At 66.1% G+C, this 12,527-nt stretch overlaps 1 protein-coding gene across 1 annotated transcript; it reads left to right on the top strand.

The window, feature by feature from the left end:
• Positions 1 to 272: 272 nt before the first annotated feature.
• MNEG_2845 (hypothetical protein) lies at positions 273 to 1,964 on the top strand (the record flags this gene model as incomplete). Its single annotated transcript, XM_014048674.1, has 7 exons — positions 273 to 314; positions 379 to 576; positions 760 to 891; positions 1,107 to 1,214; positions 1,262 to 1,318; positions 1,534 to 1,572; positions 1,842 to 1,964. The coding sequence occupies 7 exons, from the start codon at positions 273 to 275 to the stop codon at positions 1,962 to 1,964; spliced, it is 699 nt and encodes a 232-aa protein (XP_013904128.1).
• Between the last annotated feature and the right edge of the window lie 10,563 nt (positions 1,965 to 12,527).

Raw genomic sequence — 12,527 nt, forward strand, 5'->3', positions numbered from 1 at the left:
GCTGCTGCCCACGCTGCTGCTGCCGTACAGCATCCCCATCCGCTCCACCATCAAGGTCGGCGTCAACGGCTCCACCACCGACGGCAAGGTGCGCGCAGAGTACGGCTTGACAGCAAGGAGGGGCCAGCAGGGACTGGAGCTTCCAGCGCCAGCTGCGGCGGGCCTCACTCTGTTGGCTTTCTGACTTGGCCCAGTCTGCTGCGCCCAGGTTCTGGCCCAGCTGATGTTTTGCAGGCTTCGTGCCCTGCCCCCTCGTGTGACAACAGCAGACAATGCTTCCCCTGCTTCCTTTAAGCAAATCGCCACCTTCCGGGGTTGCTCACCGCACCTGCCACTTCTGCCCCCCTCCCTTTCCTCATTCCCTCTTCCCCCGCCCAGATCGACCTCATCTGGGGCCAGTGGCACAACCTGCCCTCCCTGCCCTCGCCCATCCGCAACATCAACGGCATGTTCATGGGCGCGCTGCCCCACATGATGGAGCCGGTCTGGGGCCGCACCATGGAGTTTGTGGGGGACGACTTCTACAAGAAGAAGATGACTGGCTGGGGGTGTGATGAGCTGATTGCCAGCAAGTGTGTGGCTGCTTGGGTGCTCGCGTGTGTGTGTCTGTGCATACGCGCGCGCATGTGCGTGCTTGCCTGATTGCTTACAAACAAGCTAGGTCCACATGCGGCCGCGTCGTGCAACTCCTGTCGCTCGCTGCTCATGCCCACTGCCCCCCCCCCCGGCTGACACGCTGCCATCATGACTCACACCCAGCGCGAGCGCCACCTGGCCGACGGCACGGCGGGCGCGGTGGACCAGGCGATTGATCTGGGCAGCACCGCGGTGACCAACGTGGGGGAGCTCGTCTCCAACGTGGCCAGCACACTCATGGACACCGCCCGCAAGGTCTGCTGCTGCCTGGACGGGCGCCAAGGATAGATACAAGGGGAGACAGGCGCTGCGTGGGGAGTGCTGTCACCGCACCAGGCCAGGAACCTACTCAGCCAGTTGCAGAAGGGAGCACGGCCGACAACTTTGGCCGTTCGCTTGTTTTCATTGCTTAAATCCCACTCCACCTCCAGTGAACCAGAACTAACCAACTCGCCCCCCCCCCCTGGCAGGCCGTGGACACCGGGAAGTACTACGCGGACACCACCACACAGGCCGCCCGCGAGACGGCGCGCTCCGCCGCCGACACCGCCACCGGCGCAGCGCGCTCCGCCTACGAGGTGCGTGGAGGTTGAAGACGTCGGCTGTTTCCTGTGAAACGCCGCAGGCCGGCCTATGCTGCACAAAGGCGCAGCATGCCGCGCTCGGCGGCGTGATAGTGCAGGTGAAGCATCTGGATATCTACCGAGGGAGTGCAGGCTCACACCTTCGCACTGGTTGCGCTGCATCGAACTCTGATTTTTGCTGGGGGCCAGCGAGCGTGCATTTCCTTCTGTGCCGCGGCTGAACCATTGCCCAGACACCTTATTCCACCTGTCTGGCTTCCTCCTGTCGCCCTGGCGGACCCACCACACATTATCCTCACTCCCGTCCCCGCAGTCCGTCCTGCCAGCTGATGTCAGCACCACCATGCGCAAGGTACCGCCCGCGCTTATAGTCCATGCTGCCATGTTGTTGCCCAATGAGTGCTTGCATCTCCTGCGCGCCAGACACACCAAGCCACGACCTGAAGCTTTTGGGCAGCTTTTTGGTCTCCTGAAGACCCCATCATCAAACAATCACACCCTGCCTTCAAAGCCCGGCCCAACCCCAAGACATGCCCCTGTCAGACGAGGTGCCAAAACCCAAATCGCCAACGCCCCTGGACATGCCCGTGACACCGAACAACTATCTTTCCCCCGCCACAGGACATGCCCATGACGGACAAGGCGCGCGAGGCGGCCGCACGCACAGCAGAGCGCGCCAGGGAGGCCGCCCGCGGTGCCACCGGCCCCATGGAGCCGTCGGGCACCCCGATCGTGGCGCGCTGAGGGGTAGCGTGCACCGTCGTGCCCGGAAGCGGCCCGGCGGGCGCAGCGCGCCACAAGGAGCAGCGGTCCGCAGCGAGGGGGCCAGGTGGATATCAGATGCGAGGGAGGTGGGGTGTTCAGGATCTGCCTTCGTCTAGAAGCCGGGGTGGGATGCTGTATATGCTGCAGGACGCTGGAGGCCGGTGCGTTGGTGGCTGGCTTTCTTCCTTGGGGTACGAGGCAATCCACCTGCAGCCTGACATGATTCCACAGCCGATATTGGCATGCCTTCGGCGCATACATCCCGATTGCGCTCTAACCAACGCGTGTTGACGGGGGAGGGCTGCGCATGGCGGTGGCAACGCTGACTCGGTTGCGCATGGACGTGCACGCATGCATGTGACGGCGTGCAAGGCGATGCTAATGCAAGAGGCTGCGACGGCTGCCGGATTCCTGGGAAGGCAACTTAAAAGCGGTGTTTACACTTGCATGCACCTGCCAAGTTGTGGCTTGAAAAAGTTGAGGTGAAAGGTGTGGCGGCGGCCTGGGCGTTCCTTTGTAAGGGGAGGTGTAAAATGCGAGGATGAGCTTAAACGGAAAAGCTTGATCAAAACCTTGAGTGGAGCCAGCACATGTATCAATCACCAGGTGATAGCAAACTTGAAATCCATCCCGAAGCGTCAGCCGCCCCACCTGCGCGGCTACTGTTTAGCGCCGCTCTCGTCAGGCGGCCGCCCTCAAAGCTTTTGAGCCCAGCACACCACCACCTCTGCACAAAAACCTGCCCTGACTGCTCAACTCCCGGCAGCCTCGCCGTACGCCTTACTGGCCCTGTCCTTGCCCACACCGTGGACGACTGATCCATGCCGGTTCATCTGCATGCTCGGTGCAGCAATCATCCCGTAGCTGCGCCACTCGCAGCTGCGCTGCCGGCAGCTGCACTAGGCCCTTTCTCGACGCCACTAGGCTGCTCCAGAGCAGTGAGCTTGGTGACTGCCGCAGGCCCTATGGACGCCTCTGCTGCTGCGACTGGGGCCCTGCCGCCATGGCCACCGCCGCTGCTGTTGCCGCCGCTGCCAATGCGCACGGACAGCGCTGCAGCCGGCTCCTGCCTCTCTGATTGGCTGCCCCCCGTCTGCCGCTGTCGGTTTGGCTGCGAGCCGCCAGAGGCACGCTGCTGCTGGAATGAGTCATGGTCACCACCTGTGCTGACGTTCTCCACTGGCATTGCTGCGGCAGCTGTGAATGTGTAAGCCTCCTCGCCTTCCGCCGCCTTTGCAGCCGCTGCTGTCTCTGTCCCAGTTTGGAGTGAAGTCACAGCTGGCACCAGCCCCGCCGCGCCATGCCCGCCGCCGGCGGCCGCACCCTCCACTGCGCTGCCCAAGCATGCTGCAATGCCGAGTGTCGCGGGTGGCGGCTTTGCCAAAGGTCGCGACGGCCGTGCTTCCGCCCTGTGTGCCGCGGCCTGATTGCAGGTCGTTGTGTCCTCTGAGTCCACCACCACCGGTGCTGACGCAACGGCGGTAGGTGCTGCACCTGAAGCCGCTGCTGCCAGCGCCTGTGCTGGCAATTTTGCTGACGCTGCCACCACCGCTGTCGGCACGCCCGTTGCTGCTGCTGCTGCTGCTCCTGCTGCTGCTGCCTCTGCCTCCGGTGACAGGTCCACTTCAAGCTCGTCGTAGTCATCCACAGGCGCAGCTGCCTGGCAGGCAGCTGCCGGAGCCGCCACTGCTTGGGTGCCTGCCTGAGCTGGGGCAGCAGGGGGGCCCAAGGGGAGCAGGGTGCCCTCGTCCTGTTCCAGCGGCACCGCCTCCTCCTCTGAGCCGTTGTGGACGTGGCCCCATGCTGATGCGGCGGCTGCGCTTGCCGAGCCGGCCCGCTGGGCTGCGCACGGCCCCGCTGGGCCTGCTGGCACCTCGCTGATCCCTGTTGGCGTTGCAGCCCCTTCATCCAAGCGCTGCGGCGGTGTGGCCGTTGCAGCTGCTGCAGGAACCTGAAGATGCTCGCCACCTTCAAGACCCCTCTGGCCACCCGCAGCCGCCGCCTCCCCATCGCTTCGCTCTTCCTCCTGTGTCAGGCCAGTGCTTTTCTGAGCCGGGTCGCAATTAGCCTCAGCGGCGCCTGCGGCAACCATCTCTGCCGCGTCTGAATCCGCCATGACGGCGTCTGCTGGGCTCGCATCCGCAGGGCCGGTCGCCAATCCCTCGGCGGCGCCGCTCGAGACGCCGCCGACAGCCGCCCCGTCACCTGCTGCTGAGCGCGGTGCAGCTGCCGCCGCGGCTGCAGCAGCGGCCCCTGCTGTGGCTACTTTGGCGGCCAGGGCCGCGTCACAGGTGACGGCCTCCATTTCAGAGTCCATCTCTGCGCCCTCCTCAGCCGCCATATCGATTGATCTCGCCGCGCTGCCCGCGCCGCCCCAACTGGCGTCACCGGCGCCCTCCGCCTCGCCTGGCGCGACCACGCCTTGAGCGCCGCCCGGCATCCCGTGCGCCTCTGACCCCCCGGCGACCGTGTTGGCCGCAGCCTTCTCGTTGCTGCACGGGCTCACAACGGGCGAAAGGCTGGCCACGATTTGCTCTTCATCCTCTGGTGAAAGGGGCGTCGGCTGGATCGTCTCCTCCTGAGGCCGCGCCTGCGACTGCGGTTGCTGTTGTGACTGCGGCTGCTGTTGCTGTTGCGACTGCGGCTGCTCTTGCGACCGCAGCTGCGACTGCGGCTGTCGTGGCGGCTGGGACTGCGGCGACGCTGCACCCCCGCCAGGCCCCTCACCCTGCGACGGGTTCCGCAAGTCGTCGCCGGCATCATCCGCCGGCTGCGTCGCCGCATGTTCCACTTCCAGCTGCTGCTCGCCTGCCTGGGGCCCACCCGCGTCCCCCTTAGCCCCCTGCTGCTGCCCGGCTAGCTCACGAGATGCTTGCTCGTCGCCGCCGGCCACCTCAGCCATCGGCTCGTCTGATGCCTTAGCTGCTGCCACTGCCCCATCCTGCGGCTCCGGGTTCTGCTCTCTTGCACAAATCTCCTGGCCTGACGGCAGACTGCAACCTTTCCGCTCCTCAAACGCTGTGCCCTGGCTTTGGTTGCTGCCCTGCAAGACAGGCAGCGCCGCCCTTTGCAGCGTCGCGCTCGGCGCTTCGCCAGCTGGCATCCCTGCCGTGCCCATCGGCGTCTCGGCCGGCGCGGCGGCGAGGAGCAGGAGCCGCTGCTTGCGGGCCCTCAGCTGCGGGGCTGCCGTCGCAGGTGCGGGACCAGCACCCGCAACCGGTTTCTCGCCTGCACCCTGCGTGGCCGGTGTCGCCATTGCCAACCGCTGCATCTTGATGCCACGGCCAGAGCGCGTGCTGCCGGCGGCCGCCTTGTTGCCGTTCTTACAGCCGTCACAGCCCCCGCCAGCAGCGGCGGCCGGAGCCGCGCCGGCCGCGCCACAGCTGCCGCCGCCGCTGCCATCCAAGAACGGCGCAAGGGCTGCCCAGCAGGCGCGGTACGCCGAGGCCGCCGCCTCGTCTCCGCGCTGCCGCGCCTCCAGGGACCAGTTCCAGGCGCACGCCACGAGCCACGACAGCTGCTGCCTTGGGAACGCCCCGTGCGCCGCCGCACACCCAGCATCTGGCCGTGCCGTGCCGCAGGCCTCAGGAGACGGCTGCGCCGCCGCCTCGCGCCCGTCAGCTTGCGCGTTGATGTGCAGGCCCTGCAAGACATCCCTCACCCGGTCAAAGACCCGGACCCGGACAGATTGACTGCCCGCCAGCCGCAGCAGCCGCTGCGCCGCGTCCGCCGCATCCGCGGCCGCGCCAGCCGCGCCGCCGCGCCGCTCCGCTGCGAGCCGCAGGGCGAAGCCCAGGGCAAGCATCGCGGCGGGCTCGCTGCGCCAGGGGCGCGGGTCGAGGCACGCGAGCGCGGCGAGCAGGGCGTCGCGCGCGCGCGCCGCGGGGTGCTGCGAGAGAGCGGCCAGGAGGCGCCGGTGCTTCGAGGTTGCGGATTCGTGGGTGGCTAGCAGCAGCTCGAGCTTCAGCGTGCCCAGATCGCCGCCGCAGGCAGGGGCGGGCACGGGCGCCGCGGCCCCGCCTGATCTGGCCCTGCTGCTCGGCGCTACGGCTGTTGCTGCTCCTGCGCTCCCCCAGGCGCCGTCGGCCGCCGCCGCGCCACCGCTGCCGCCGCCGCCGCCGCCACGGCAGCTGGCGCCCTCTACATGCCGCAGCTCGCGCACGACTGCTTTTGCTTGCCGCAGCAGCGCTGCGTCGGCTGGCGACTCATCATGGGCGCTGAGCAGCGCGGCTGCAGCCATTTGCAGTGCGTGCACGCGTGCCCTGCGTGATGCAGCAGCAAAGGACGCCGCTTCGCCCTCAACCTCTGCTGCGGAGGTGTCATCCTCATCGCCACCAGCGCTGTCGCCGCCCTCACCGCTGATGCTACGGCCGGGCCAGGCGAGCGCGATCGCGCTGCGGTGCAGGTCCGCTGCAGCCTGATGCAGCATCGCTGCGGCACGCCACGCCTGGGCGTGGCAGGCCGCCGCCCCGGCCTCCGACGCCATTCGCGCGCCCGCCGCGCCCTGCGCAAGGCGCACACGCCACTCGTCCATGGCTTGGGCTGCATCTGGCCGAGGGAGGGATGCTGCCACAGCCGCGGCGCACAGCCGCGCAGCCTGCCCTGCCTCCATGAGCATGTCGACATCTGTCGGGAAGCGCGATGCTGGCGACGCGGCCGCTGGTTGTCTGCGCTCCCGCCACATGTGCAGCAAGCGACCGAGCACGGCCAGCGCCGCCGCAGGGGGTGCTGTGGGTGGCGGCGGCATAGCCGCTGCGGCGCCAGCTGCAGGGGCGGCGCCGGCGGCCGTCGGGGGCGCGGCGGCGTTGGCGAGGGCGCGGCGCCACTCCACGAGAACGCGCCAGGCGGCGGGCGGGGCGCCGGCCGCGCAGCACTCGTCGTAGGCCAGCTGAGGGCGAGGCCGGGGCAGAGCGTCGGGTATGTGAGGGGTAAGCAGCGTGCTCATTGGTTGGGGCTGGGCGCGTGCCAGCCTTTCGCCCACTAATGCCAAGTATGTTGATGATGGTTGTCATGAATACGCTCCTCCCTTGTTATCCACATGCTCCCTGCGCATGTTGCAACTGTGACCCCTGACACCCCGCAAGCGAGCAAGGCGGCCAGTACGCACAATGAGGGAGCTGCCCACCTGCATGACATGGGGTGCTCCACCACCCCCGGCCCCCGCTGCCGCAGCAGCCGGCAGCGACTCCACCAGCTTGCACACGCGCCGCCACAGGCCGCCGTCCTCCTCACCGCCCGCCTCCTCGCATTCCCTGCTGCAGTCGCCGCCTCTAAGCTCCACGGCTGCGTCGCTGCTAGCGGTGGCGGCGTCCGCGCCCTGCTGCTGGTGACTCATCAACGCCAGCAGCACCCTCAACTCGAGGAGCTTGCCGACCGCGCAGCCCGCCCCGCCCGGCGGCTCGTGGCGCCCGGCTTGCGCCAGGTACTCCAGCGCTGCGCCCCGCTGCCCCTGGCCCGCGCAGCACGCGGCCAGCAGGCGGGCTGTCCGTGCGTGGCAGCGGCCTGGGGGGCTGTAGAAGAGCGCGGACGAGAGCATCTGGCGAGCGGCTGCGGGGTGGCGCCGCGTGTGGAGGGACAGGCCTCGAGAGTAGAGCAGCGCGTGGCAGCGCGCGCGGGCCTCGGGGACCTGATGAAAGGAGGAAGTTTTCGGCATAGGGAAGAGGAGGGATAATTCGCGACTGGCCGCCGCAGGTGGGAAGGAAACAAGCACGCGACGTCGCTGAGGTTGACCGGCACACACTCTCGGCGTCACGGGCTGCTGCCATTGCTGTCCCCTGCCTGGGGCGCGGCTGCAGGCACACAGCTGGACGCGGGACGTGGGTTTGCCCAGCGCGGGCCGCCCAGCAGGAGGCGCCGCAGGTGGGACCAGCCGGCTCACCTTCTTGACGGCTTCTGCTGCGTCATCGTCCGCCAGGATCTCCAGCGCCACGCTGTCGGCCGCAGAGGGCTGCGCATCATTCTGCACAATAAAGGCCCACGACATGCGGCTCCCAGGGATTAGTCGCACAGACGTGCCTACGGTATTGTCGAAGCGCGACCTTTGGACACCCCTGCACCACTTGAAACCGCTACAATGAGCCTCCTGCAATGTGGATGAGCAAACAGTGTAAACCCGACACACACAACTACTGCAGCTGCAGACAGCCTTCAGAGTGAAAAAGGCACTGCCCACCTGATGAGCCAACAACAGCTCTGCCAGCACCATGGAAGGGTCGTGGCGCCCAGGGAACGCCCGCAACGCCGCCATCGCTGTGCGCAGCAGCAGCCGCGCATCCCCGGCGTGTGCCATGTCGCAGCCCGCGGCAAACGCGCGGAGTGCCTCGCAGCACGCGCGTGCGTCGGGGCAGCCGGAAGCGAGCCAGGCGCACAAGTCATCGGCTGCCTGCTCATGCCGCCCTAACGCCAGGTGTGCGCGGATCAGCAGCTTCAAAGCGCGCGCGCCTACGGCAGCGGCTCGCGGTCGGGCGCCGCCCGCGCCCTGCAAGGCCGCCGTGGCGCATTCTAGGGCAAGCTGGGGATTCTTTGCGTCGAGGTGGGCGTCGGCGGTGCGCAGGCGGACCTGCGGCATCGTACGTGGATGTGTTGGGTGCAAACGTGCAGCCGCCCCCAGTGAGCTTATCGCCTCCAGCTGGCTCTCTTGCAGTTGACCAAATGATCGAGCGGATGCCCGCTGCATTCGGGCCGGTGCGCTCTGCATGTGACCAAAACTTGACGTGACCCTGTGCCCCCATCATGCACTCCCCCTTCCTTACCTCCGCCAGCGCTTCTTCCAGGCCCTGGTCCCAAGCAACACGATCTTTGCGCGCACGCTGCGCCGGTCCTTGGCCACCGAGCTGGTCCAGCAGCCCGTCCCCCTCCTGGCCCAGCCCCCTCACGAGCGCAAGGCAGTGGGCCAGCAGTCCCTCTGCACACTGCAGCAGCTGCGCGGCGCTGCGGCCAGCGCCCAAGCGCGGCGCGCCGGCGCCGCCAGCAGCGTGGATGGGAGCGGCCGCGGCCTGGGCGGCCAAGGTTTCGGCCAATTCTTGGCAGAGTAGGGCTGTGTCGGAGGGGGGTAGGAGGCAGACGTCCAGGAGGCGCTGCATGCGGGCCACCAGGTTTGACCAGAGTGCCTGACAATGTGTGGGGTTTGATCAGGGCCCAGCCAAACATGAGCTCTTGCAAGGGTAGACAAGTGTCAATATGGACAGCTGCTGTGCTTGAGATAATGTTGTATCCGCAAGGGCACTTGGGCAACACAAACAAACAACGTAGCTCCAAACAACTGCAACAATTGCTCAGCAACACTGCAGCAGCTCTGCATGTGCTCGCCTGGTGGCCGGCGTTGCCCGCCAGCACCATGCTGCCCTGTAGTGCGTGGAACTGCAGGAGCTGTGCCGCGCATCGCACATCGGCTGCCTGGCTGGGGTCTGAGCCGAGCGCCTCAAGTGCTGGCAGCCGCTCTCGCAGCCGCTGGCAGGGCCACCCGGCGGCGTCGGGGCGGCCGACAGAGAGCCAGGCCTTGGCTGCCTGTGCTGGGCGGGCAGGCAACCTCGTGGTTGTGTGGCTGACGCGCATGCTCTCGGGCAGCATGGCAGGTCAGGCTGCAGGCTGACGGTGGGTTCCTATTATAAGATTAAACGGCTCAAGGGCGGCTGGAAACACCCAGATATAGTGCCTGTCGCACCTCCGCTAGGGGCGTCAGCATGGTCAGGAGCTCGTCAGGGCCTAGGTCAGTCGGCGGCTCGTCATCACCACGCTCGCATGCGGCTGCCCACATCTGCCTGCAGATGTGATTTGCGACCGCATGCACACGGGGTGAGAATGGGCCCCGCGCAATGCTTGGCATGCATGCAGCTCGCAGCATGGGGCAGGCACGTCCAGGGCAAGCCGCCAGCCATTCACAGGCCCCATGCGAGAGTCTGTAAGCTGCCTGCAGTGGGGGCTGAGGTCCGACATGCAATCATGCACGGCGCTCATGCGCAGGTCGTGGCCCTTCTATTTCCTGGAATCCTCACCTTGCAGTGTCGTGGTAGGGCATGGCCTCGTCTGATGCTGATGCCTCCTGGCTGTGATGAGCCAGGATGGTGCAGCACACAGCCTGATGGGTGGGCGGTGCGTGCAGTTGGGGAAGCATGGCGGCGATGGTCTTGTAAAGCACTTGAGACTGCGATAACGGCCGCGTGAGGCGGCGATGCCAAGCAGGACCTGCAGCCATATCATGCCAGAATATTATGCAACGAAGAGACATAAGGGAATTGGCGGCAGCAGCCCAAAAGCCTCACCCAGCAGCAGGCGCTGGCTTCAAGCAACTGGGGCGCCGCGTTGCGGCCGTGATCGCCGCAGCGGCTGCCGGGCTGCCCGGCACCACCGCTGAGGAGCGCCGGCAGGCACGTGGCGCACACGTCCAGCTGCCGCCGCGCAGCCGTCAGGTCATCGTGGTGCTGATACAGGTAAGTGCCCTCACTCGTTGCCAGGCGCTCTGCGCACCGTCGCAGCGCTTCCAGAGCGAGCGGCAGGCGGCGCGCCGCGGCTCCAGGGCTGAGCGGCGGCGCGGGGACGGCCGCTGGAGCCTGCGCACAGGGTGCTGCGTCTAAAGGGTCTGCTACGGGCATGGCAGCGGCAGCCGCGCATTGTGCAGCGGGGGCCGGGGGCGTTGCTGCGGGCGGCGGCGCTGGCGGCGGTGCTGGCGGCGGCACAGGACCGGCGGGGGTCGCCACGGCCGGCTGCGGCTCCATGCGTCCAGATCCATTGGCGTTGCCACCATCATCTCGTTCCGCAGCCACAAGGCCATGGAACGTGGCCAGTGCCTGCGTCCTGCTCGACGCCGCGCCCCTCAGCGGGGGCAGCGCTGCGGCTGATGGCGTGCGCCGCAGTGGCGCAGATTTCGCCGGGGTGCTTCCATGTGCGGCTGTGACTCCTGCCTGTGAATGCAAGAGCGTGCGTTTGCGGCCCTTGAACATCGTGCTAGAGGCGGAGATCAGTGACGCAACAATCAATCGCGAAATGCAGCCAGCGCAAGCGAGTATGATGTCACGATGGTCAACGGAATAAACTGCACTCCCGTTCAATCCAAAAGCGGAGCCGGCGTGATGCACCCATTGTCGAGAAGCTGCCACCCCAACTGCCTGTTGTCAGCACAACTGCCCGGCTGGTGCGTGCCGCCGTGCCCCACAGGTTGACGCACGTAGGCACCCCATACTGAAGTGCTCTTCAGATTCATGCGTGGACCAGCACTGACTGAGGTGCATCCCCCAATGTAGACTCCTTGCCCTGCCCGACTGCCACCTTTGGCGTTGTGATGCACCAACCACGCACCTGCCCAGCAGTCACCAGCTCCAGGTCCTGTCCGGGGCTCTAACCAGCTCCTGTCTTTGGCTTTGCATTGCCCATACCAGCTCCTACAAGGCAAGACCAAACACCAGCCACTTTGAGTAGGTAGCCTCATTGCTGGATTGCCAACCTGGGTGTATGCTTCCTGCCCATTCTGCAGTCGCAGCCTGAGTGAATGGCGCAAACAGTGTGTGCTGCATGCCTCCAATCGCCAGTGCAATCGCCCCTGCCACACCCTGATTGAGCATTGTCCACATGTCCCCAACGTATTGGTGCATGCAGCTAGCCTTGAGGTATGATTTCGCACAGAGATTTCTCATGCAATATCTTCCGAATCTTGTATTCTGCTTGGTTATTATCACAATTGAACACATGACATTACACTGCCACCACAGATGAAGCCATCAATTTCAAGAGCGTGCTGCCGCTGGGTGTGTGCCTCTCGCAGCTGCATTCTTGGTGGTGCCTTTGTCAATGCAAATGCGCGTCATACCCCACCCCAACGTTATGGACATCCTTTACGCATGCGTGCATTGGACAGCGGCCTGGGCCAGCGCCTGGGGCAGCGCCCAGCCAGCAAGCATCACTGGGCGCTGCTCCAGGCGCTGCCCCAGGCGCTGCCCCAGGCCGCTGTTCAATGCACGCATGCCTTGCTGTGACGCATGCGCGCCGTACCTGCTCTACACACCGCAACCACTGCACTGCAAGAAACTGTGTTGACTGGTTGACCAGGGCCGCATGGAGGCGCAAATGTCCTAGCCACACCAACAGCACAAAAACCAGCAGATTTCTCATTGTAGGCTGCAATTGCATGCACCGTGGGCAAAAGTGGGCATCACACTCATAATAGTGACGACGAGCCGCGTTGAAGGTGTGCTGTCCGTGTCCATACGCTGGGAGGCGCGTTTTGCTACTTGAGCTCAGATACTCCAATTGACACTACACCGAACCAGATCGTCAGGGAGATTTCAGACGAGGACTGGTGAAGAACGGTAATAACACATTCCTGGTGCGTTGAGTACATCAAAGGCGACCCCAAAAACCTCGTGATTGTGGCAGACGCGCCAGTGCGCCCGGGGCACCGCGACGGCGGTAGCTGCGGCGTGCGGCGAGGCATCAGCGACGCCGCGACTGGCGCGCATAACACCACAGCCTAGTCAGAGAGGAGCGTCCCCGCGGGGCCCTTGGATGCACGCCCTTCGTGGGCCCCCTGTGCGGAGCGCGCTATCCCGT

The sequence above is a fragment of the Monoraphidium neglectum genome, assembly GCF_000611645.1.
Source record: "Monoraphidium neglectum strain SAG 48.87 unplaced genomic scaffold scaffold00337, whole genome shotgun sequence".
Lineage (NCBI taxonomy): Eukaryota > Viridiplantae > Chlorophyta > Chlorophyceae > Sphaeropleales > Selenastraceae > Monoraphidium > Monoraphidium neglectum.